The following is a 26,310-nucleotide window of genomic DNA, read 5'->3' on the forward strand; positions in this document are numbered from 1 at the left end:
ATTTTAAACATTCCTAAGAGTTCCCTTGAATTCTAAAACAAGGAGTTAAAGGAGGCAATGAACGCAAGCTTATTGATGTATTACATTTGTGCTAAGAATATTTTCCAATAAAATAAAAAGATACCTTATTTTCTTCACATTTAGTAAGGTAGAAATTTAATATTATTTAACATTTGATTTCAATTATTTGAAGAAATATTTAAATGATCTTCCCTGGTGGCTAAGCCGTAAAGAATCTACTTGCCAGTGTAGGAAATATGGGCTAAATCCCTGGATAAAGAAGATCTCCTGGAGGAGGAAATAGTAATCCACTCCATGGCAGTGGAGCCTCTTGGGCTACCATTCATGGGGTTGCAAAGAGTCAGACAACACTGAGCAGCTAAACAATAACAACCCCCCAATTGCAGGGAACAAAAAATGGTCGTATACAGCAGACAATATTTAGGGGGTGAACCAGGAACCAATATGCTGGTTGCTCAGTCTCTTAATGGCTGCCTTCATTTCCTGATTCCTCAGAGTATAAATAATTGGATTAAGGAGAGGAGTGATGACAGAGTAAAACATAGAAAGAAATTTATCTACAGAGTAACTATTAAATGGGACAGCATAGATGAAGATGGCAAGGCCAAAGAAGAGAGTGACGACAGTGATGTGAGCAGACAGTGTAGACAGAGCCTCAGAGGGTGCACTGGAGGAGTGCTGCCAGATGGTGAGCAGCATGACCATGTAAGATACGAGCAAGAGAATGAAGCAGATCAGGGCAAGAGCCCGCTGTTCACCATCACCAAGAGCTCCAGGATGTAAGGATCAGTGCAGGCAAGCTTGATGACCAGGGGGAGGTCGCAAAAAAAGCTGTCCAATACATTGGGACCGCAGAAAGGCAAACCCACCGTAGAAACCATCTGGCTTGTAGTATGGATAAGCCCAATTACCCATGAGAGCAGTAGAAGCCCAATGAGCACCCTGTGACTCACGACGGTCTTGCAGTGCAAGGGTTTGCATGTGACAACATACCTGTAAATGGCAAGAGCTATCAGAAGAGACATCTCTCCACCCCCAAAGAAGTGCATAAAGAACGTCTGGATCAGGCAGCCCCACCAGAAGATGGTCTTGTGTTTTCTGAGGAAGTCTGAAGTCACTTTGGGAATTGCAGCAGAAGAAAGACATACATCAAAAAATGATAAATTTGCCGGGAAGAAATACACGGGGGAGTGAAGATGGTTATCAGCTATCACAGAGATGACAATGAGGAGGTTTCCTACTAGGACGGCGACATAGACCAGCAAGAAGATTGCAAAAAAGAATATTTGAGTTTCTTGAGAAGTAGAAAGTCCCACCAAAATGAACTCAGAAACACTTGATCTGTTATTCAGGAGATCCATTCATCCTTCTGCAGAAGCTGTCTGAAAAGGGAAAACAAAGAGGGAGTATAGGAAGTAACAGATCAGGGAACTTAATATTTACTTAAGCATTTTACCTTTTATTCAGAGTAATGACAGTTTGGCAGTAGGACTGCTTTTTAGGTATTTAGCAGTTGGAGATATTTCACAGGACCATGAGACCGTAAAAAGGTGATGATTATGGACCAAGTTAAATCAAATTTTCTGATGGTTAGTGCAAAGCAAGTTCAGTTAGACACAGAAAACTTATCTCCTTTCATGTTCAACTCCAGATCACACTGTGTATTAGAGTGACAAAGGAGAGTTTTCAAAATCTCCTGGAGGTAGATTTTTATCTTTTGTGAATCTCAAGAAGTACATTATGATATCCTCAGTATGCAGTAATAAGTTTACTTTACTAAAAAAGATATTATGAAGACCAATTCAAGCCTAAAGCAGCATGAAGAAAATAAATAACAAAAATTATAGCAAAAATTAAATGTAGAATTCAGAGAAAGATAACAAAAGAAACCAGTGAAACCAAGACCTGGTTGTTAAACAAATGAATTAAAGCAATGATCCTCTAAATAGGCTAAGAAGGAAAGAAAAGACGCAATTTAGAAAAATCAGAAATGAAGGAGAATTCGTCACTACTGGTCTACTCATCCCATAAACATTATGAGGATAGTAAATAACTCTATAAAATAAATAAAAAATTATTGCCAAAATCACATTATGTGCCTTATGCTTCCTGAAGTAGATTGATTAAAGACATGTATTGTTGATAGAAAGTTAAGTATTGAGACAGCTCCATGGTTTACTGAGATCAAACCTTATTCATTTACACCTGAAACACCAGATTAACTCTCAAAAGTGCAGATACTCATTTCACCTATTTTCCTAAATCTTCCCTTTATGTGGCTATGTAAATAAGTTTATTCCATCTGTGCATTCTTGCCCTGCATGCTGCATACTGTCACTTCAGTTGTGTTCAACTCTGTGCGACCCTGTGGACGGTAGCCTGCCAGGCAAGAATACTGTGGGTTGCTTTGCCTTCCTCCAGAGGATCTTTCTGACCCAGGGATATCAGTTGCATCTCCTGCATTGGCAGGCGAGTGTTGCAAAATCCGTGACTGATTTTATCTGATATTTGCTTTTTAACTCACATATTTTCATAAATACAATGAGTATGTAGAAATACCAAAAATACTGTTACTAAGACCATGAGCTAGTGATGTAACCAAGGTAGTCCTGTTCAACTTTTCACTCAAAGAGATGTAAGAAGCAGGGTGACTGAACTGTTTACCATTGTGCATCTAAACAAACAAACTAAAAGTATGATGAACTGTTCGAACAGAGTAGCATCTTTGGATAGTTACTTCTCACCTTTGGACCTATTTCCTCTCGTTGATTTTCCTTAAGTTTCCTTTAACCTTTAAATTTGTCAAGGATAGATAGAAGTCATAGATATTGTGGTGCTGATTGAGATGGACTCTGTTAAGCTAAATTATCTTTTTAAAATATGAATAAAAGGAAAAGTCAATATTTCATCTACATAAATTCACTTATTTCATTGCCTTCCCTGTAGATCTGACTTTAGCTCTATTGTTCAAGTTTAATTACAGGCTCAATGATCATCCCTAGTGCTTTTATTGCCTTCTTCAGAGCCTAGAGGCAGACCTAATGCCAAAATGAGAGAATAAAATAGGACATATTTGATTATTTGTGTACCTTTAACCTGTTAATCACACAGTATAGTTTTTAGAGACACAGTATATCCGGTTGATCATAACGAACGTTTTATGCACTTAGGTATGTAAGATTAATATCAGTAAGACACACATTTGATAAGTGGCCGTACTCTAACCATTATGTTTGACACCATTATCAGAGTTGCATAGAAACTTCGTTCTTTCACATGGTAGTCAGATAAAAAATGGATATGTGAAAATTGGATATGATATGGATATGAAAATTGATATGAATATGAAAATTGATATGAAAATTTCATATGGATATGAAAATTGATATGTGAGTCATCATTCCTTCTTTGTGCTTTGCACTCTTAATGCAAGACAATGATTTTATCTAAGCTACAGCCACTGGATCTTCTGTGTTTTTCTGAAGTATGCACATAAGTAGATTTGAAGGTGCTCATTTACCTGGCAAACATCACATCCTAGACAGGGTGATTCTTCTCTCTTTTTTTTATTTTTACAAACTCAGTTCAGTTCAGTCATTCAGTTGTGTCCGACTCTTTGCGATCCCATGAACCTCAGCACGTCAGGCATATCTGTCCATCACCAACTCCCGGAGTCACAGAAACCCATGTCCATTGAGTCAGTGATGCCATCCAACCATCTCATCCTCTGTTGTCCCCTTCTCCACCTGCCCTCAATCTTTCCCAGCATCAGGGTCTTTTCAAATGAGTCAGCTCTTCAAATCAGGTGGCCAAAGTATTGGAGTTTCAGCTTCAACATCAGTTCTACCAGTGAACACCCAGGCCTTATCTCCTTTAGAATGGACTGGTTGGATCTCTTTGCAGTTCAAGGGACTCTCAAGAGTCTTCTCCAACATCACAGTTCAAAAGCATCAATTCTTCGGAACTCTCACTTCCATACATGACTACTAAGAAAACTAATGTTTGCTTAAATACATGGCCATTTTCAGACTGCTGTCACTGGATAGTTTGTCATATATTCCTCTCCATAATTCTGAACAAGTGTAATGAAAGCATCAATATTTTGTATGTGTTGAAACTCTATTATTGTCCAAGCCATGAATCAGGCATTTTATCCTTGCAGTTTTGTTATCTATCTCCCTTTATAGTAACTGCATCCCTAGAAACAAATATTCAAATTCCTCTATATTATGTAGTAGCTCAAAGAATAAAGTCATTTAATCTGATCAGGGTCTCCAAACAATTAAAATATCTTGAAAACATAAAAAAGAATAATTATTCTCTAAGAATAATTATCTAAGAATATTTCTAAGAATATTATTCTCTAAGAATAATTTCTTCGGCCTGGATTGCTGCCTTAATTCCCAGCAAACATGATTACAGTGATTTTTATATTTTTTCCACTTATATAAAAATAATGTTTTTTTCCAGTGCAATTTCACTCTTCAACCCTCACCTCAGTTATTATTTTGGCATTTGAATTTTATCACTTACAGACACATTTATATCATAAATGAACTAGCGTGACAGATGTGATATATAGGTAGAGTAACACATCAGGATGATGTAACCTACCAGTTGCACTTTTACTTTAGAAGTAACATCACTATGAAATCCTGAATGCTCAGTTATTATCCAGTGATTTTATTTTCTGCTCTGGACTTCAAACTGCTCAATATATAAACGTATCCCTTAATAGGAGGTATAAAGGAGAAAACTTACTGGCTTCTTTCAGAGTCCTCAGAGACTGGCAGTAAAAAGTAACTGGGATTGTTAAAAGAGACCTTTGCCATTATGGAAATTGAGATACCATTTTTCAATTCTCAAATTGACAATTCTTTAAAGGGTACAATAGATAATCAAGGGGGTTTTGGAAGCTGTCACTAGTTGTGAATTGTGGGATTTTCTATAGTTTCTTTTGTTTTGTTGTTGTAGTTTAATTTCTAAAATAAGCATTAAGAAATGTTATATTTAGGCAAATATATATTCCAGGTGAATTTAACTATAAATTTTATTAAGGTTGAAAATGTCACATTTAAACTCAAATCTGTTGAAATTTATTGAGAAATGATATAAGAAAATTTTCCATCATTCCAATGAAATAGTTACTCCACTAACAATTTTTTTTTGTATATATATATAAAACCTAGCAAATTTGTAGATGCATCAGGTTCTTTTTCGGGTCTGCTCATTTTATTCCTTGTCTTGGCTGTTAACTTTTGAGGAGGTCCTATGCACTTTATTTTTACTCTTTATGTTTGATGGTATATCTTAGTGTTAGAAAGAGCATGTCCTATCTCATTGCTGTATTCATTCAAAGGGTTCTTGTATGTTTTTATATCTTTTTATTCTAAATTAAGTTGATTTTTACAAAATTGAGTATAATAGGAAATTCTTACATCCCTTTAAATATTTACTATCATGACAGCAAAATTTTGTCATGTTTGTTATTTCAACACATTTTTGGTAACACATTTTTGTTAAATCTAATCTTGCACATTTTGTACTTGGGTGCTACACTTAAATTATGCTTTCCCTAACATGATTGATCTTACTGTTATTGTTTTTGTTTTACACATATAGGTGGTAAATGGTATCATTGCTGACATCTCATTTCTAATAGTTTTTCTACTACTTTCTCTTCTTTGTATTAGGTTAATGATAAAATGATCTCCAAACAATATTTTTTATATTATTTATCTTGTTAACTAAAATTTTCTAGCAATACTGAGTAACAGTGACAATAACTGCTATGGGCAAAACCTGTTAGCTTCCCAACCATGACTTTCTTTTTTCTTGATAATGCCACCTCATTTTCTTGGGATTAGTTGCCTATGTACTTCCACGAAGCCTCAAACTCTTTATAAAAATCTGCATCTCACTAACCAAGGTCAATCCCAACTCCACTATTTTCCTCACCAGTATCTAGTTTAGACATGATCATAGACCAGGTAGCAGAGACTGCTATTATCTGCTGTGTGGCCTTCTCCTGTTCGTTATTTGTAATGGATACCTGAATTCATTTAGAGACATTGTACAGCCTCTCTTGTAATTAGAACTGGCAAATAGCATAAAACAAAACAATATTATCATGTGGCTACTTGGTGGAAATTCCCTATAAGGGCTGACTCACCAACAAGTTATGCTCTTTGCCTCTTGCTGCTGCTGCTGCTAAGTCGCTTCAGTCGTGTCCAGATCTGTGCGACCCGATAGTCAGCAGCCCACCAGGCTCCGCCGTCCCTGGGATTCTGCAGGCAAGAACACTGGAGTGGGTCACCATTTCCTTCTCCAATGCAGGAAAGTGAAAAGGGAAAGTGAAGTTGCTCAGTCGTATCCGACTCTTCGCAATCCCATGGACTGCAGCCTACCAGGCTCCTCCATCCATGGGATTTTCCAGGCAAGAGTACTGGAGTGGGGTGCCATTGCCTTCTCCATTGCCTCTTGCTAACCCTATATAATCCAAGTCTGTGCCCCGACCAGTAATGCTGAAGAAGCTGAAGTTCAACTGTTCTACGAAGACCTACAGAACCTTCTAGAATTAACACTCAAAAAAGATGTCCGTTCATTATAGGGGACTGGAATGCAAAAGTAGGAAGTCAAGAAACACCTGGAGTAACAGACAGATTTGGCCTTGGAGAACAGAATAAAGCAGGACAAAGTTTTGCCAAGAGAATTCACTAGTCATAGCAAACACCCTCTTCCAACAACACAAGAAAAGACTCTACACATGGACATCACCAGATGGCCAAAACCAAAATCAGATTGATTATATTCTTTGCAGCCAAAGATGGAGAAGCTCTATGAAGTCAGCAAAAACAAGACCAGGAGCTGACTGTTGCTCAGATCATGAACTCCTTATTGCCAAATTCAGACTGAAATTGAAGAAAGTGGGGAAAACCACTAGACCATTCAGGTATGACCTAAGTCAAATCCCTTAGGATTATACAGTGGAAGTGAGAAATAGATTTAAGGGACTAGATCTGACATAGTGCCTCGTGAACTATGGACGGAGGTTCAGGACATTGTACAGGAGACAGGAATCAAGACCATCCCCATGGAAAAGAAATGCAAAAAAGCAAAATGCCTGTCTGAGGAGGCATTACAAATAGCTCTGAAAAGAAGGGAAGTGAAAACCAAAGGAGAAAAGGAAAGATATTAGCATGTGAATGCAGAGTTCCTAAGACTAGCAAGGAGAGATAAGAAAGCCTTCCTCAGGGATCAATGCAAAGAAATAGAGGAAAACAATAGAATGGGAAAGACTAGAGATCTCTTCAAGAACATTAGAGATACCAAGGGAACATTTCATGCAAAGATGGGCTCGATAAAGGACAGAAATGGTATGGACCTAACAGAATCAGATGTTAAGAAGAGGTGGCAAGAATAAACAGAATAACTGTACAAAAAGATCTTCACAGCCAAGATAATCACGATGGTGTGATCACTCACCTAGAGCCAGACATCCTGGAATGTGAAGTCAAGTGGGCCTTAGGAAGCATCACTATGAACAAAGCTAGTGGAGGTGATGGAATTCCAGTTGAGCTATTTCAAATCCTGGAAGATGATGCTGTGAAAGTGCTGCACTCATTATGCCAGCAAATTTGGAAAACTCAGCAGTGGCCACAGGACTGGGAAAGGTCAGTTTTCATTCCAATCCCAAAGAAAGGCAATGCTAAAGAATGCTCTCTACTACCAAATAATTGCCATCATCTCACATGCTAGTAAGGTAACGCTAAAAATTCTCCATGCCAGGCTTCAGCAATACGTGAACCATGAACTTCCAGATGTTCAAGCTGGTTTTAGAAAAGGCAGAAGAACAAGAGATCAAATTGCCAACATCCTCTAGATAATCAAAAAAGCAAGAGAGTTCCAGAAAAACATTTATTTCTGCTTTATTGACTATGCCAAAGCCTTTGACTGTGTGGATCACAATAAACTGTGGAAAATTCTGAAAGAGATGGGAATACCAGACCACCTGACCTGCCTCTTGAGAAACCTGTATGCAGGTCAGGAAGCAACAGTTAGAACTGGACATGGAAGACAAGACTGGTTCCAAATAGGAAAAGGAATATATTAAGGCTGTATATTGTCACCTTGCTTATTTAACTTATATGCAGAGTACATCATGAGAAATGCTGGGCTGGAGGAAGCACAAGCTAGAATCAAGATTGCTGGGAGAAATATCAATATCCTCAGATATACAGATGACACCACCCTTATGTCTGAAACGGAAGAGGAACTAAAGAGTCTCTTGATGAAGTGAAAGAAGAGAGTGAAACAGCTGCCTTAAAGCTCAACATTCAGAAAACTAAGATCATGGCATCCAGTCCAATCACTTCATGGCAAATATATGGGGAAACAGTGGAAACAATGGCTTACTTTATTTTTCTGGGCTCCAAAATCACTGTAGATGGTGATTGCAGCCATGAAATTAAAAGATGCTTACTCCTTGGAAGGAAAGTTATAACCAACCTAGAAAGCATATTAAAAAGTAGAGACATTACTTTGCCAACAAAGGTCCATCTAGTCAAGGCTATGGTATTTCCAGTGGTCATGTATGGATGTGACAGTTGGACTCTAAAGAAAGTTGAGCACCGAAGAATTGATGCTTTTGAACTGTGGTGTTGGAGAAGACTCTTGAGAGTCCCTTGGACTGCAAGGAGATCCAACCAGTCCATTCTAAAGGAGATTAGTCCCGGTGTTTATTTCTAGGACTGATGTTGAAGCTGAAACTCCAATACTTTGGCCACCTGATTTGAAGAGCTGATTCATTTGAAAAGACCCTGATGCTGGGAAAGATTGAGGGCAGGTGGAGAAGGGGGCGACAGAAGATGAGATGGTTGGATGGCATCACTGACTCAATGGACATGGGTTTCTGTGACTCTGGGAGTTGGTGATGGACAGATATGCCTGACGTGCTGAGGTTCATGGGGTCACAAAGAGTCAGACGTGACTGAGTGAATTAACTGGACTGAACTGAACTAAAGATGTACAGTATATATTTATAACCCTAAATAACCACTAATAACCACAGGAAAAATATAACTATGTCTACATTATTAATATGAATATATATAAATTAATAATGGAAAATACTTAAATATATCCGCCGAAAGAAAAAGGACAAAATCAGAAAAAATGGGTGAAACAAATATAAAATAGAGAGTTTTGTCAGTTTTAACCAAACTGTACTTGTAATCATGATATATATAAATAGCTTAATAATCCAATTAAACACAGAGATTGTCATATTGGTAAAATATGTCTTCTGGCAGACAAGAAGTCATCGTTAAAGCCATCGTTAAAATAATCTAATAGTTAGATTAAAAGTAAAAGGACAGAGAAATAAAAGTATGCTAATATGTTATTGTTTAATTAAACTGTGATGTGCTGGTTTACCTCTGCTGCTATAAAAAATTACCACAAACTTAGTGACTTAAAATGCCATAATTTATTATCTTACAATTTTTAGGTCAGAAGTCTGATGCACTCTCCGTCCGTCCGTTCAGTCGCTCAGTCGTGTTCGACTCTTTGCGACCCCGTGGACTGTAGCCTACCAGGCTTCTCCATCCATGGGATTCTCCAGGCAAGAATACTGGAGTGGGTTACCATTTCCTTCTCCAGGGGATCTTCCCGACCCAGGGATCGAACCCGGGTCTCCCGCATTGGAAGCAGATGCTTTAACCTCTGAGCCACCAGGGAAGCCACTCTCATTGTGTTAAATTCATAGTGTTGGCAGAGTTGCATTTCTTTCTGTAAGCTATAGGAGAGAATTCATTTCCTTGTGTGTGTGTGTGTGTTAGTCACTCAGTCTGACTCTTTGCAATTCCATGGACAGTAGCCTTCTAGGCCCCAGCCTTCTCGGTCCATGGCATTCTCCAGGCAAGAATACTGGAGTGGGTTACCATTCCTTTCTGTAGAGGATCTTCCCCACCCAGGGATCGAACGCATTCTCCCACATTGCAGGCAGATTCTTTACCATCTGAGCTGCCAGGGAAGCCCTCATTTCTTCTCCTTTTTCAATTAAATCAAAAGAAAGCAGAAAAAATAGAGTAATACAAAACATCTGGCAAGAAAGCAAATTTTAATGTAGTCATATCAATAATATCATTAAATATAAGTGATCTTTCATTTTGCACTATCGTCATGAATTTATACATGTATACACATATGTCATACATATAAGTCTCATGAGATATCTACTATTTTTTGTACAGTCAATTTTCAGTATGTACTTTTTTACATGTATCAACATAATTGACAATCTGCTTCTATATCCCCCAGCTTTATAATTGCTATGAGGACAGTAACTTGTTTTATATACCAATTTGTTGGCAGTGTTTTTGGATCATCACTGAGTACCATACCAAATATACCTTTACAGCACTTTCCATGATTTTGTAAGCACTTAATGCCTTATATTACGCTATTTAAAAAATAACCAGAAAAGTTTAGTTATCTGTAACCAAATAATAATATACCAAATATACTGTATACAAAATACCTATCATTATTGTATTAAGTGAAAAGATTTTTGAGTGAACTCAAATTCCTTTCTAAGATTTAAAAAATTACCATTATGAATAACCACAAAACTCTCCAAAATTTTGAAATGTGAAGTTAAACTCTTTCATGACCATTTTCCATAGGCTATAACAGCTTTCTTTACCTCACTCCACCAAATTAGGAACAAACAACTACATCTTTAAGTGTCCATTAAAATTATGTTGCAGCATGATACTTTGTACTTAATGATATTTTACTACACAAAACCCTTTATTTAGAATCTCGAGAATCCTGCTTTAAATCAAATATGAAACATTAGTCACTCTTTTACTTAATACCTTTTTTGGCCTCTCTTTGAAATTTGAATATATTGAACATCTTTTTATCACCTAAAATATATGATTTTCTTGTACCAATGTCTCTAGCTTCAACTTCTGCCACTTTCACACTAACTGTGCTACAGCCATTTTTCTTTGTGTTTTTCAAGTGTATCAAGCTTATAAGATCTTTGTGTCCTTGTATTAGTCATCCTCTCTGCCTAGAATATTCAGTTCCCATGGTTATTGCATGGTTGTTTCCTTCAAATCATCTGGATATCAGCTAAATACCACTCAATATCTTGCTTAACAACCAAAAATAAAGTAACTACCATCTCTCAGTCAAACTCTAACATGCCATTATTTTTAGTTAACTTCAGAGCATTATCTCTTTCAGACATTGTGTCTTTTTTTCAGTTTAATAGCATAACCTGTCTTTATCCACTCAAATACAGAAGATCTGGAATCTTATCTGTCCCATCCATATACTTAGAATAATGCCTGAAACCGGAAAGTGTTTAATAAATACATTATTTGCTAAATGATTGATTCAGTGTGTTAATGAATAAATAACTTATTTAATTCCAAATGAACTTACTCCCTTCCTTGGTTTTCCAGTCTTTCCATTGCATTCAGCAAACCATGTGACGACTCAACAACTTCTTCATGGAAGCTTTTACTTCCTGATTGCGAAGGGTATAAATCACAGGGTTCATCAAAGGAAAGATTACAGTGTGAAAGAGAGAAACCACTTTGTCAGCTGGGAAGGCTCTGAAGGGGCGGGTGTAGATGAAGATGGCAGGTCCAAACATGAGAAACACGATGATAATGTGTGCGGTGCATGTGGAAAGAGCCTTGCTCCTCCCTTCAGAGGAGTGTCCCTTTACACGGCAGAGGATGACTGCATAGGAGGCCAGAAGCCCCAGAAAGCACAGCAGGGTGAGCAGGCCACTGTTGGAGACCATCAGGAGCTCCACCACAAAGGTGTCAGTGCAGGCCAGCTTGATGACCTGTGGCACGTCGCAGAAGAAGTTGTCCAGTCGGTTTGGACCACAGAAGGGCAAGTGGATAATAAGAACCACTTGAACAATGGAATGAGTAAATCCCCCAAGCCACAGAGCCAACAGCAAGGCATAGCAGGCTCTAGGGTTCATAACAGTTGAATAGTGTAAAGGACGACAGATGGCAATGTAGCGGTCAAAAGCCATCACAACAAGAAGGAACATCTCCCCTGCCCCAAGAAAGTGCAAGAAAAAGAGCTGAGTGATGCAGCCTCTATAGGAGATCACCTTCTTCTCAGAGAGGAAGTCCACCAGCATCCTGGGAGCCACAATGAAGGAGTAGGATGCATCCAGGAAGGCCAGGTTGCCCAGGAAGAAGTAGAGGGGGGCCGTGAGGCCGGGGTCCGACCTGATGGTGAGGATGATGAGGACATTTCCAGGGAGGATGATGAGGTAGAAAATTAAGACTAGTGTGAAAACCAGGAGTTGAACATCTTGAGACTGGGTCAGACCAGGTAGGATGAACGCTGTCACCGCAGTGCTGTTCTCCCTCTCCATCACTGCTCAGTCTGCGGAATAACCAAGAGCACAATACCATCTGTTATACCCACCTTTCCATCTATCCCCTAGCTCTGCTCCAAATAAAAATGATATTTTCCACATCCAGCACCTTGCCAGCTGAATGCAGTTTTTGCATCATAGGTCTCCTGTGTTTTCAGTTAAATTTTCTACCTTTCATTTTCCTGATTCTCCGAGACACTGATCTTATGGCCACACTTGCATTCCTATTTAAGCGTGTGTTTCTGTATAATTGTGTTCCTAAGCTATTTTGCTTGAAGCATGCTAGAAAACTCCTGATCAAAGCGACACTGGTCACTATTAAGGTTGTCAGGCTGCTGTTGCTCTTGCTGCTGTCAGTGGTGCACTGTCTCTAATGCTTAGGTTAGGTGCTGAGTTTTGGTCCCCTTCTTCATCTCCACAGAGCAAAGATATTTTGCAGATGCTTCTTTCCTCCAGTTCATGCAGAATCTCCAGTTCCTGATTTGCAGCTGTGTACCTCGTTTTCAGATTTTGTGCCTTATTAGTTCCATCACAGTGTTTTGCTTTGGTGCCCTTGTGCAACCTTACTCCATTTAGTCACCTGGATCTCAGCAAGTCCACTACGTTACACCTAACTCAGAGGTATTCCCCTAGTTGGGGCATCCCAGGTGACTGAGTGCTAAAGAATTCACCTGCCAATGCAGGAAATACTGGAGATGCAAGTTTGATCCCTGGATCAGAAAGATCCCCTGGAGGAGGTAATGGCAACCCACTCCAGCATTCTTGCCCGGATAATTCCATGAACAGAGGAGCTTCAACCCATGGGGTCACAAAGAGTCAGACATGACTGAACAACTAAGCACACATTCCCCGACTTACACCTCTGACTGGTCCCCAATCCTGCATGTGTTCCACACCCTGTTCTTAAATTCTAATGAATACTAGTCTGGTCTTACTTGCTCACCATATATAGCCACAGTCTACTTTTCCCTCAGATCTCAGGATGATAGCCAAATGCTATTCCCACAAATATTTTCTTGTACTGTAAACCTTATTAGAATATATAAAATATCTTGACTATCTCAACTAATAAAATCAAAGCTAGATCTGGAAATGACCATATAGAACATGTAGTCTAATATATCATTTAACAGATGAGAAAAATAGAGCAATTTCAGTTAAGATTCTTAAATTTACAATGACTTTTCTTTTTCATTCTAATTAGTAAGTCATAGGGGAGAAAAGGTATGTGTTCCTCAGTTTAAACAGATTGTGTGTGTGTGCTCAGTTGTGTCTGATTCTTTGCAACCCCATGGACTGCAGTCCACCAGGCTCCTCTGTCCATGGGACTTTCCAGGCAATAAAGTTACTACTATCAACTTGTATGATTTTATTTAGGTGCTTAAATAATTGCTATTTGCTTACGTAAATGCTTCGTCCTTGTGGGCTATAATCTGATCTAAAGAATTCTGTTCATGACATCCAGAATGAAGATTTAGTCTATATAGTGGTCTCCAAAATGGAATAGGCTCATCTCAGTGGATAAACAAGATAATCCATTAGGGTGCATAAAAACAGTGGAACTTCTCCATATATTATTATAAATCATGCTTTGAATTTTTAAAAGTATTTGTGATTGATTTCTAAGTTTTACATTGCTATAGTTGTAGAAACATTCTGTAAGTAAATATTCACATATGTGATATTTGTGCATATTTGTTGAGAAGAATGATGTAAAAGAAGAAAGGTTGTTGACTATAACAAAATATTATAATGTGACATATAGCAATATTTCCCTTGATTTTTAATTGCACACAATGTTGATTTTCAAAAATGCTATGCATACAGTGGAATGCAATTTAGCAATGAAAAGGAATGGAGTACTGATGTATGTTACAACATGCATATAACTCAAAACCATTATGCTATATAAGAGGAGCCAGTCACAAAGGACCACATATTGTTTAATTCAATTTATGCAAAATGTCCAGACAAGGCAAATCTGTAGATATAGAAAGTAGAAGAGAGTTTGCCAAGGAATAGGAATGGGATTAGAGTGACTGTTAATGAGTATGAGATTTCATGCGGAGTGACAGAATGTTCTAAAATTATATCATGTTGATGCTTGCATAGCTCATTAAATACACTTAGCACTGAATAGTACGGTCTAAATGGTAAATTTATGATATGCTTTTTGTATCTCAATAAGTATTATTTGTACTGTTATTTGTACTCAATCGCTCTAGTTGTGTCTGACTCTTTGTGACACCGTGGACTGTAGCCTGCCAGGCTCCTCTGTCCATGGGATTTTCCCTGCAAGAATACTGGAGTGGGTTGTCATTTCCTTCTCCAGATTTCTTTAACTACTATTTAATGTGGCAGAGAAGAGCAGAGAGGAAAAAATTTCTAATTGAAATTTGACATAATTATTACTAGCATTCCTAGAAAGAGGAAAAACGAAAAGGAAAGAGTAAAGGAAGATCAGCTTTAACAAGTCTGTATCATGCTCAAAATTCTCCAAGCCAGGCTTCAGCAGTATGTAAACCGTGAACTCCCAGATGTTCAAGCAGGTTTTAGAAAAGGCAGAGGCACCAGAGATCAAATTGCCAACATCTGCTGGATCATGGAGAAAGCAAGAGAGTTTCAGAAAAACATCTATTTCTGCTTCATTGACTATGCCAAAGCCTTTGACTGTGTGGATCACAATAAACTGTGGAACATTCTGAAAGAGATGGGAATCCCAGACCACTTGACCTGCCTCTTGAGAAACCTGTATGCAGGTCAGGAAGCAACAGTCAGAACTGGACATGGAACAACAGACTGGTTCCAAATAGGAAAAGGTGTACGTCAAGGTTGTATATTGTCACCTTGCTTATTTAACTTATATGCAGAGTACATCATGAGGAACGCTGGGCTGGAAGAAGCACAAGCTGGAATCAAGATTGCCGGGAGAAATATCAATAACCTCAGATATGCAGATGACACCACCCTTATGGCAGAAAGTGAAGAGGAACTCAAAGGCCTCTTGATGAAAGTGAAAGAGGAGAGTGAAAAGGTTGGCTTGAAGATCAACATTCAGAAAACAAAGATCATGGCATCTGGTCCCATCACTTCATGGGAAATAGATGGAAAAACAGTGGAAACAGTGTCAGACTTTGTTTTTTTGGGCTCCAAAATCACTGCAGATGCTGATTGCAGCCATGAAATTAAAAGACGCTTGCTCCTTGGAAGGAAAGTTATGACCAACCTTGATAGTATATTAAAAAGCAGAGACATTACTTTGCCAACCAAGGTCCGTCTAGTCAAGGCAATGGTTTTTCCCGTGGTCATGTATGGATGTGAGAGTTGGACTGTGAAGAAAGCTGATCGCCGAAGAATCGATGCTTTTGAACTGTGGTGTTGGAGAAGACTCTTGAGAGTCCCTTATACTGCAAGGAGATCAAACCAGTCCATTCTAAAGGAGATCAATCCTGGATGTTCATTGGAGGGACTGATGCTAAAGCTGAAACTGCAATACTTTGGCCACCTCATGCGACGAGTTGACTCACTGGAAAAGACTCTGATGCTGGGAAAGGTTGGGGGCGGGAGGAGAAGGAGACGACGGAGAATGAGATGGCTGGATGGCATCACCGACTCTGTGGACATGAGTTTGAGTGTACTCCGGGAGTTGGTGATGGACAGGGAGGCCTGGCGTGCTGTGATTCATGGGGTCGCGGAGAGTCGGACACGACTGAGCGACTGAACTGAACTGACTGAACTGATAGGGAACTCATGGGAAATTCAGACAATCCACCAGTATTTTAGGCACACTTATTAGGAAACATCAGAACATGTGTTCTGTGTGATTAGTAACATTTCTAAGGAGCAGCCAAGTGTGACAAAAAAGGTGTTTATAACTCAGGGGTGGGCTTCCCTCATAGCTTAAGCAGTAAAGAATCTTCCTGCAATGCAGACCTGAGTTCGATTCCTGGGTCGGGAAGATCCCCTGGGGAAGGAAATGGCAGCCCACTTCCATATTCTTGCCTGGAGAATCCTATGGACAGAGGAGCCTGGCAGGCTACAGTCTGTGGGGTCGCAAGAGTTGGACACGACTTTGGGACTAAACCAACCAAACCATAACTCATGGGCACATATTTGTGCATAAAAACATATTCACACATTGTGAGTCTAAGAAAATTTAAATAGGAAAAAAGTACCTTTGGTGACCTTCATATTAGTTTAGGAGCGTCTTTCTTTCTTTTATCCACTTAAACGCTGATTTGTCTCCACATTCATTCTTCATTCTGCCTGTAGAAATCTGTTCTAAGGAAAGTAAGTCTGCAGCTCCCTCTATCTGCTCTTAAGTTTTGTGCATTTCAGGTGCTCAAGGTTATTTCTTTGGGTTAATAGTTCCAGGACAGAGGGATCGCTATGAGTTACAAGCTCTTCCACTCCACCTTTTATTTTCCATCATCCACCTCTACTTCCTATTTGTTATTAACAAATGAAAATCTATACCACTTAATATTTTAAATTCACTACTCTTCTCCCATTCTCACGTACATACCTTCTATTCCAGTGATTCTCAAGTTGTGCTCATCACAGAGATAAAGGACAGGTGTGCCTTGGATGACTAAAAAAAAGCATTCTGCTAGACTTACTGTGGTGATCATTTCATAATGTGTGCAAATGTCAAATCACTATGTAGAATACCTGAAACGAACATAATATTGTACATATATGTTTCAATTAAAAACAAATAGGCAAATAAAATTTAAAAATATACATCTTTGAGGTACCATGGTTCAAATTCAAATAATACCATCATACTGTACATAGAAAGTAATGGCTTCAAGTATCACATTTGTAATTTCTCCCTCCATGCTTTATGCTCTTGTTTTCTTATTCTTTAATATGCTATAAACATATATATATATATATAATAAATTGCTACTGTATTTCTTTGGATAATTTTCTAACAATTGAAACAGGAAATTAAATTTTAAAAAAAAAGCATTCTGGAAAAAAAAAAGCCCCAAACAGTGGATCTTAGAGGGACAAGCTTTTGTCCTAATCCTATAAAGCAAAGAAGTACTGTCAGCGTAGGCTAAGATAGAGCTCTGAATGCTCTCATCATCTCTAATATTCCTTGTTATTTCAACTGGTACAAAAACACATGTGGCACTGAAGATGCACGGGGAGAGATGTCTATCTCTTTTCCCTCTTTCTCAGAGTGCGGACCCGCAGCTTCCATCCACAAGCAATGCTGAGCATGCCTAGCCTCCAGCTGCCGTCAGATCAGCTCCCCTCTGGGGACCTGATTACCACCCTGGCATCTCGCTCTTTAATCTTTCCCCATTTATTTCCTGTTCTTGTTTTTCTATAATTTCCCATTCTCTTCCTGTTAATTCTACCTTAATACATTCATTTTCTCAATTATTCTTTTTATATTTATATTCTCTTTAGCTTCTTTTAGTTTCAATTTTATTCTTTTATTTTTTCTTGCAGTTTCTCTTCCTTGTTAGAGCTCTTGCTTTCCCGTCCTCCTTGCTTCCTTTCTTGTCATTCTCTTTCTTTTCCCTCTTTTTGCCCAAATTCTTTCAGTGTTAAATCCTTTTCACTTTCTTCTCTATATGTATTCTATTTCATCGTGTTCCATGCCTGTCTTTCCATTAGTTCTGAGATAATAGGTTGTTTTTTCTCCCCATGGTAGAGGGAGCATGGTAGGTGCTTCTTAAATGTTCATTTAGAGTCGATTTTCTACAGACTGAAAATTCTTCACTTGGTCTTCAGTGCTAGGCCTTTTCTCCTGAATACTATCCTCTGAAATTTACTCAGTCTCCATCACACATTAGTCACTCAATCACACATTCTCTCACATGTTTTGTCTGTTTTTAACTCATTCTGATAGATATGGAATGACTTTGTGCTCTAAAATTAATCTCCTTAATACCACCCTTGCCAAGATGAAAGTTCAAATATGACAATGTGGTTTCTGATAATGTATTGTTTTCTATATTTTATTACAATATATTGTAACCGTTACTACGAGTTTTAAAAAATGTGGATCAGGCAGAAGAATAAGAAATATTTAATCAATAGTAGAATTGAGGATTATGTAAAATTGTATTCAATTGCACAAATCTTCACCCATACAGTATCTTATAAATTAAATGGAATAGTTAAATTAGATCATAGAAATTTTTATTTTCCTTTAATACTCCAAGATTTTATATAGTATCATGAATATTATTTGAAGATGTTCTATTTAACATAAGTGACTATTTCTATAGTTTGGTAACTGTATAACCTTGGGCAAGTCACTTAGTGTTTTAAAATCTTCTTTTAATCTTAAAAGGAGAAATAATATATCCCATCTTTCGGGGTCAAATGAGACGATCAGTAGCCAATTCACATCTACTTAGACTGACCTAAAACATCCAGCAATTAGACAAATTCTGGTAAAAAATGATAAAGTGGACACTATGTCAGTAGATCTTTGGTCATTGCCCTGGAGTTTATTCCATGAAAGATGATGACAGCTTCAATCTGAATCATTTCAGGGTAGAAGATTGTGGATGTTCAAGAAAGTGCCCATGTAAAGTTTTCTTAACTATTTCAGCTAGGGTTTGTGAATCAAGTCTTTCTTGTTTTAAGATCCTTAACTTGGAGCCTTACGTTTTTGTATGTTAGGACCAGATGCAAAAGAAAATACTCATACCCATTGAGTGCGTGATCCAAGAAATTTGCAAACTTGTGAGGTCACTGTAGTTTGTTTCTGGGACTCTTAGGACTCTGATTCTTCCTCCCTTTATATTTGATTTAGCGTGAGGAAAAATCATTCGTATGATATCCCAGTTTAAATTCAGATGATTAATCTCCTAAAGCTACTGGCATTTACACTTTTTTATAATAGTGGAAATAAAAAATTTAATTTCTTTAAAGTAACACTAAGCACCAGGAGGATGTGGCAGGAGGTGTATTTGAGGGACAGGGTAGAAGTGCTGTTGGAATGTAGATCTCACCTTTTCTCTGTTCCTGCAACAGTATCCTATTATCATGCATTTTCAGGCAGCAAATGTCCCGGACAGTTACAATGTGAATTGTTCTCTATTATCTTCTTCCTTTCAATTTCTTTCAAATAGGAAGACTGAGCAAAAATTTCACCTCACCAGGTGTTAATTGTTACTCTCAAACAAATGGCTATTATCTTCCTCCTGATGAAAAGGAGATTAACTATCATTCCAGAATTTTTCCTTAAATATATATTCTCATGGTGAAACATGATGAATTCTAAGTCTGTTCTACTACTTATAATGCAACAAGGAGTGCTTGGGGTATTATAGCTACTTTAAGCCTGCAGAGTACTTCCAGTGGGAATATTAGAATATCATCTAGAATTAGAAAGAGGGAAAGATGAGAATATTTTAAGGATTAACTGTTAAAAAATGTACCAGCTAGAGCCACACAGGTCTTGTTAGGATTTAGGATTTGACAATTTATCAGCGACAGTGATAATGGAATGGCACATATGTTTATTAAGCATAATGAAAGTAGAAAGTCTAGGGAGATTATTTTAGATCTTATTATACAATTCATACAAGTGATGAAAATGCTGGGTTGTTTAATCAGAAATTAAATAGTGAAAATAAATCAATGATAAATATGTTACTACCTGCATTTCTTTGTATAGAAGAGTTAGAGAATATATTATGCTCAAAATGTTTTTCAGGAATAATTCTCCTTAAATAAGAGAACTTCATGATGTCTTGTAGAATAGTCTCTCTAGGGATATGCTGCCTCAAATAAAAGAATTATTCTACTGTTATTTTTGTACTTATAGTTATTCACTTTTTTTAATGTGTGTTCAGCTGTAACAAAATAAAGACTTTTTAGTTTCTAAATTAAAGTTATATGGAAGAAAAAATACTTAATTGTAAAAAATTAATTTAACTTTTTGTTTAAGAAGTGAAATAAACCTATTACATTAAAATTAAAATAACAACGTCTTTTACAAAAGGAATATAATATATGATCAAGTGTACTTTCATTCAAATTTATATCCAATTCAGAGAAGTGACTTAGCAGTAGCAGCAGCCATATGTGCTGCACATAAATAACTTTGAATATATGTCATTTTGCTTGGGTAAAATGAATATAATAATATAAATTCCCAGAAAGAGAGACTGAAATGTAATTGGAAAAGACAGGAGAAAAGAGGGGAGAATGGAAAGACATAATGGAAAAAATAGGAGAAAAGATGTAGAGACAAAGAAACCATGCCCACAGAGATGCCTGTGCCACAGAGGCATGTATGCAGACACAAAAAAAGGAGAGAGGGGACCAAGAGAGAGGAGAGTGTCAGAGAGAGATGAAATATCTCTGGAAATGCAGTGCCTTTTGTTGTGGTTTTTGGTTTTGGTTTTTATTGCTTTTTTATATAATTACAGATTTCTCAGGGATCCCAGTTTTCATATTGATTGATAAGAAAGATTCTAGTTCTTTGAGAAGCCTCTGAGAAGTTGAGGTGTTAGGTGCATGGCTCGATTCTTTCCCTCCCCAGGGAGAAATTGAGAGCTGAGGTTTTCAATCACCAAGTAATATTCTATACTGTGGATACAGCACATTTTGTTCTATCCATTCATCAGCTGATGAACACTTGAGGATGTTTTAGCTTTCTTATTATTATGATTAAGGCTGTTGCAATCATTTGTCTACAGTTTGTTGTGTGCATATGTGTTTTCATTCATGTTGCATTGATATTTGAAATAAACTTGCTCGGTCATATGTTAATTCTACGCTTAACATTTTGAAAAACTGCCAGAATTTTCTTTAAAAGTGTTGCACCATTTTATGTTTCACCAGCTATGTATTAGGGTTCCAATTGTTCTACATCCTTGTTGACCCTTGGAATTGTCTATCTATTGGATTATAGCCATCCCAGTGGGTGTGATGTGATTTCTTATTGTGAATTTTATTTGGGTTTCCTCCTGATACCAATGATGTTCAGCATCTTTTTAAATACTTATTGGCCATTTGTATATCTTTTATGGAAACATTTATTTAGATTATTTGCCCATTTTTAATTGAGTTGTCTTTTGATTCTAGAATTTTCTAAATTCTTGTATTCTGGATACAAGTCCCTAATCAGATATATGATTTATAATTGATTTATACCATTCTGTGTATTTTCTTTTCCCTTTCTCCCAATTCTCAGTTATGCTGAACTTTTTCTTTGCTTGTCTTGGGTTTTTTTATTGTGAAAGTGTGAAAGTTTCTCAGTCATGTCCAGCTCTTTTGTGATCCCATGGACTGTCATCCGGTCATGCTCTTCTGTCCATGGTTTTCTTCAGGCAAGAATACTGTAGCCGGGCATGCTCCTCTGTCCAGGCAAGAATACTGGAACTGGTAGCCATTCCTTTCTCCAGGGGATCTTCCCAACCTTAGGATTGAACCTGGGTCTCCTGCATTGCAGGCAGATTCTTTATTGTCTGAGCCACCATGGAAACATCTTTTATTGTGAGTTCTCTTTTAAAATATTTCTATGAGAGTAAGTATAGCCTGTCTGAAAATTAAGAGGAAACCTTAACTAAAATTGGATTTGGGAAGGCCTGTAAAGGGAGCTCTCATGCCCCACCATTTATCCTCAGTTACCCCAAACAGGAAGTAATCAGGCACTAACCTCAATGGGAATAGATGTATATAGTTCTCCCAAAAAGGAAGGGCAATCATTCTACTTTCCCAGCAGGAGGAAAGAATACTTTCTTCTTGTCCAGCAACAAGTTCAAGCCAAAGGAAAATGCCTAAGCTCAGACTTCATCTGAACTTTTACTTTCTTTCAATGAACTTTCTTCTTTTTACTTACATGACTTCCTTTGCTTATCTACTCTCCTCACTATCAAAGCTTCCATGTGTATCTCATAGTATCTTTCTGGCAGATGAGCCTTTCTACCTGACATGAATTGTTTAATAAGCCAATTAGATCTGCAAATTTACTCAGTTGAATTTTGTATTTTAACCGGTGTTTCAAACCACAGTTTTTTCAGTGAACTCTTGTGTTTTCTTCTACCAAATACCCAAGCCTATCACTTTGAAGTTGCATGTTAAAAGAAAATTCTCACCTTGATGTTTCAGGACATACAAATAATTTGATGACAAGACAAACCCTTGTTAGGGAAGCACTTATTTTCAACTCCACTAAAAATCAAGTTTGAGAGACTTTTTTTTTTTTTTTTCTTGCTGTCTGCTTCTGCTGGGCAAGCTTTCTACTGATTTTCTCTTTTTTTTCCCCCAGACTCTGAGCTCTCGTTCAAGTGAAGTCTGAGCCATCCCTGTTCAAGCTCAAAGTCTAGCCCACAGTGCTCTCCCAAATTCAGTGTTACTAGCAGGCTCTGGGCAGTGTATTCTATAGATGTTCTCAAAGTAGGCAATGGTTCCATGTTGGTGTATTTTCCTGGAATGCCATTCAAAGTTCAAACTAGAGTTCAGGTGTGAATTTTTTTAATTTATTTTAAAAATCATTAATTTAAAAAATATTTTAAATGATTTTTGACAATTCTATATGTTTTGTCAACCAAGTGACTGAAGAGCTCGAGCGATTTATACTGATAGACCCAAAAATCTTACATAATAATTTATGAAATGACATATAATTCCATCTACCACTGATTGTATACTTTACCTTGCAATTAGTTAGGATTCCTTTAATATCAGGTGTGCTATATTGTAGGACTGAGATATTTTTGTTTACTATGTAGAAATAGAGTTGAATATAATTCTTATGGCAAATATTCTTAAATTATGATATATAACATAAAATCAAGCAATGTACTTCTTTTTTTTAATTGACATTTGAAAGTCAAATCACACTTGTGAGCATGTGGTTTCAAGGCTGCTCTTTGTAGTTCTATTGAAATTGTCCTTCCATTATTTCTTTTTCCTTTCTGGTATTTATATTCACTCTGTCATCTTATAGTAACTATACTATCAAATTTATTTATTTTTGTTCTTTATCTCATTGGTTCAAGAGGTTGAAATTAAATTTTTGCCTTTGCAGTTATCATTCTTTTAATCATGATTTATTCAGGGTACCGCATTTATGGTAGTAGTAGTTAGTGATAATCATTAGCAATCTATATTAAAATAATCTCTAATAGTACCACTACATATTTTTATATTTATCTCTTCACTAATAAATAAATATTGAATATATCATAAAGTATTTAATGACATTATATGTCTATTTTGCTACGGATAACTAATTATCATTATGTGCTATAACAGCATTAACTGTGAATTTAAAGCATTTTATCATTAATTTTTTCTGCACCAGTTATGATTTAAAATAAAAGAGTAAAGCCATGTATTACATATAATATATTCAAATTTTGTTAGTCTTACATTTGAAAGCTGGGTTATTTATACAATTCTAAAATCTAAAAATTCTATGTGGAGCTAACATTTTGGAACCTTAATTTTCTCCTGGCCTCTTGCATTTTCTGATTTCTCAGGGTGTAAATAATAGGATTCAATAAGGGTGTGAATACAGTGTAAAATACAGCAAGGACTTTATTGCTGGCAAAACTCTTGAATGGCCAGGCATAGATGAAGATACACGGCCCAAACAACAGACTGACCACAGTGATGTGGGCAGACAGTGTGGACAGAGCTTTGGAGAGGCCTCCCGATGATCTTCGTTGCACAGTGGCCAGGAGGACAGTGTAGGAGACAAGCAGGAGGAGGAAACAGATAAGTGACAAGAGTCCACTGTCAGCAATGACAAATAATTCCAGGGTGTATGTTTCCACACATGCAAGCTTAATCACAAGGGGAAGGTCACAGAATATGTTGTCTATGATGCGGGGGCCACAGAAAGGCAGGTTTACCGTTAATACCATCTGACTCATGGTGTATAAAACCAATTGTCCATGAGAGTATAACAAACCCGTTCAGCAACCTGTGGTTCATGATTTTCCTGTAGTGCAGGGGTTTACATACGGCCACATATCTGTCAAAAGCCATGGCTACCAGAAGAGTTGCCTCAGCACCTCCAAACAAGTGCATAAAGGACATCTGAGCCATGCATCCCCATATAGAGATAGTCTTGTGTTCAGTGAGCAAGTCTCTGATCATCTTGGGTGTGGTGACCGTGGAGAGACACATGTCCAAAAAGGAGAGGTTTCCGAGGAGGAAGTACATGGGAGAACGAAGGGTGGAACTGCATGTCACTGTGACCACAGTGAGAGCGTTTCCCAGCACAGTAGCCCCATAGATCAAGGAGAATGTCACGAAGAAGACAACCTGAAGTTCCCATCCTGCAGAAAATCCTTGCAAAATAAACTCAGTCACTACAGATCCATTTTTCAGATCCATTTACTCAATTCAAAAAAAGTTCCAGAAGTTTTTTCTTATCTCAGATATTTTCAAGAAATGATTAGTGCCTGCAAATTAGAGAAAATAAAATGAAAATAATGTTGTTACTGTAGGTTAGCCTACAGAAGTATACAGAGTGGATACTGAAATGTTGACTGTTTACCTGGGGAGTACACAGAGGACAGAAGCACACTAAGCCTTCTATGAAGAGTTGTGCTACATGAATAAAATGTACATGAGCATAAATATTACTATTGACACTTTTGTGGCAGTAGATGCAATAATTACATGCACTATGGAGAAATGACAAGGCTCGATAACTAGTAAATTGAAAACCAGCTATAATTTGGGAACCATTGCCTTTGTCACATGGATTTATCTTTTTTGCTTCCGGAATTATATTTTGTTATTTTTTAAAACTAAACATAAAGGTTTCTATTGTAAATGCTCCTGTTAATGAAAAACAGACTATATTTTTCACATAGTTCCTATGTTACATAGAATTTTACAACCCCTGATACAACTAACAAAAGAAAAACCTGAATATGAAATTAATTCAATTAAGCAGAAATTGATTAAAAAGACTTATACTGGCCTTTTACTTTATTTCAGAGGGAAAGATGGCATGAATTTAAGTTGATGACTTTCCCAGCGCTTGTGTCTCTCATTCTTCTTCCTGAGCAAGTCTTCTCAAAATATTTATTTCTGCACTTCTATTATGAATACAAAGGTAACATAAATGAAAGGAAAGAAATTATTATATAGCTTAGACAATAACATGTATTGGTAAAGAAACTTTTATTCCTCTTGAATAATTAATTGCCAATTAGATTTTATTACTTTCACTAAATTTATGATCTACTTTGGATAAAATTGAAGGTAGAAAAATAATGCATTAGCACTAGGAAAGAACTTTCTAATCACTTTTCTCCACACCTTATTTAGTAAATGAAAAATCAAGGTCTAGATAAGTAAGTAAATCTCCCCGAGTCCTAAAGGCAAGACCACCCCCAAGAATGTGTAGTGAGTATTAGATGAGATAGTGTATATATAAGCTCCTGGCTTGGCACAGAATGAGCACCGAGAAGGCGTATATTGAGTCAGCTATTCATGAAAATCCAAGATTAAAGCCTGAGAATAATTTATATAAATCCCTATTAGAAAAGTAATAAACCAAGGCTTATTTTATTATCAGATATGAACAATACACATTACTTAATGTAACAATTAAATATTCTCTTTCCGTTTTGTTATAGACATTTTAAGAAAACACACATAATTTCAATATAGATGCATTTTATATTTTTTAAAACCTATGCACACTTATCCTAGACAAATCTCAAAAACTAAATAAAAGAGACCTAACAGAAAAGACCACATGTTATATAGCTTGCTTTATATGAAATATTTAAAAACAAAAATCCGTAAAGACAGAAATTATGTCAGTAGTCCCCGTGAGTTGGGATGTGAGTGCCAATGGGCACTGCTGATGATAATGACTTAACATCAGATTGTGGTGATAGATACACAAATATATG

The 26,310-nt window shown here is 37.1% G+C and overlaps 1 protein-coding gene and 2 pseudogenes across 1 annotated transcript; all 3 read right to left on the minus strand.

The window, feature by feature from the left end:
- Positions 1-441: 441 nt before the first annotated feature.
- Positions 442-1,382, minus strand: LOC129563519 (olfactory receptor 4K13-like; annotated as a pseudogene).
- Positions 1,383-11,512: 10,130 nt separating this feature from the next.
- Positions 11,513-12,737, minus strand: LOC148776683 (olfactory receptor 4N5-like). The gene has a single exon (XM_088840055.1). It carries the CDS (start codon positions 12,437-12,439, stop codon positions 11,513-11,515), a length of 927 nt encoding a protein of 308 aa, XP_088696181.1. The 5' UTR covers positions 12,440-12,737.
- An 11,107-nt stretch (positions 12,738-23,844) lies between these two features.
- LOC148776684 (olfactory receptor 4L1-like) lies at positions 23,845-24,772 on the minus strand (annotated as a pseudogene).
- Positions 24,773-26,310: the final 1,538 nt, after the last annotated feature.

Source organism: Moschus berezovskii, chromosome 9 (genome assembly GCF_049115385.1).
Source record: "Moschus berezovskii isolate FMDL1 chromosome 9, NW_MosBer_1.0, whole genome shotgun sequence".
Lineage (NCBI taxonomy): Eukaryota > Metazoa > Chordata > Mammalia > Artiodactyla > Moschidae > Moschus > Moschus berezovskii.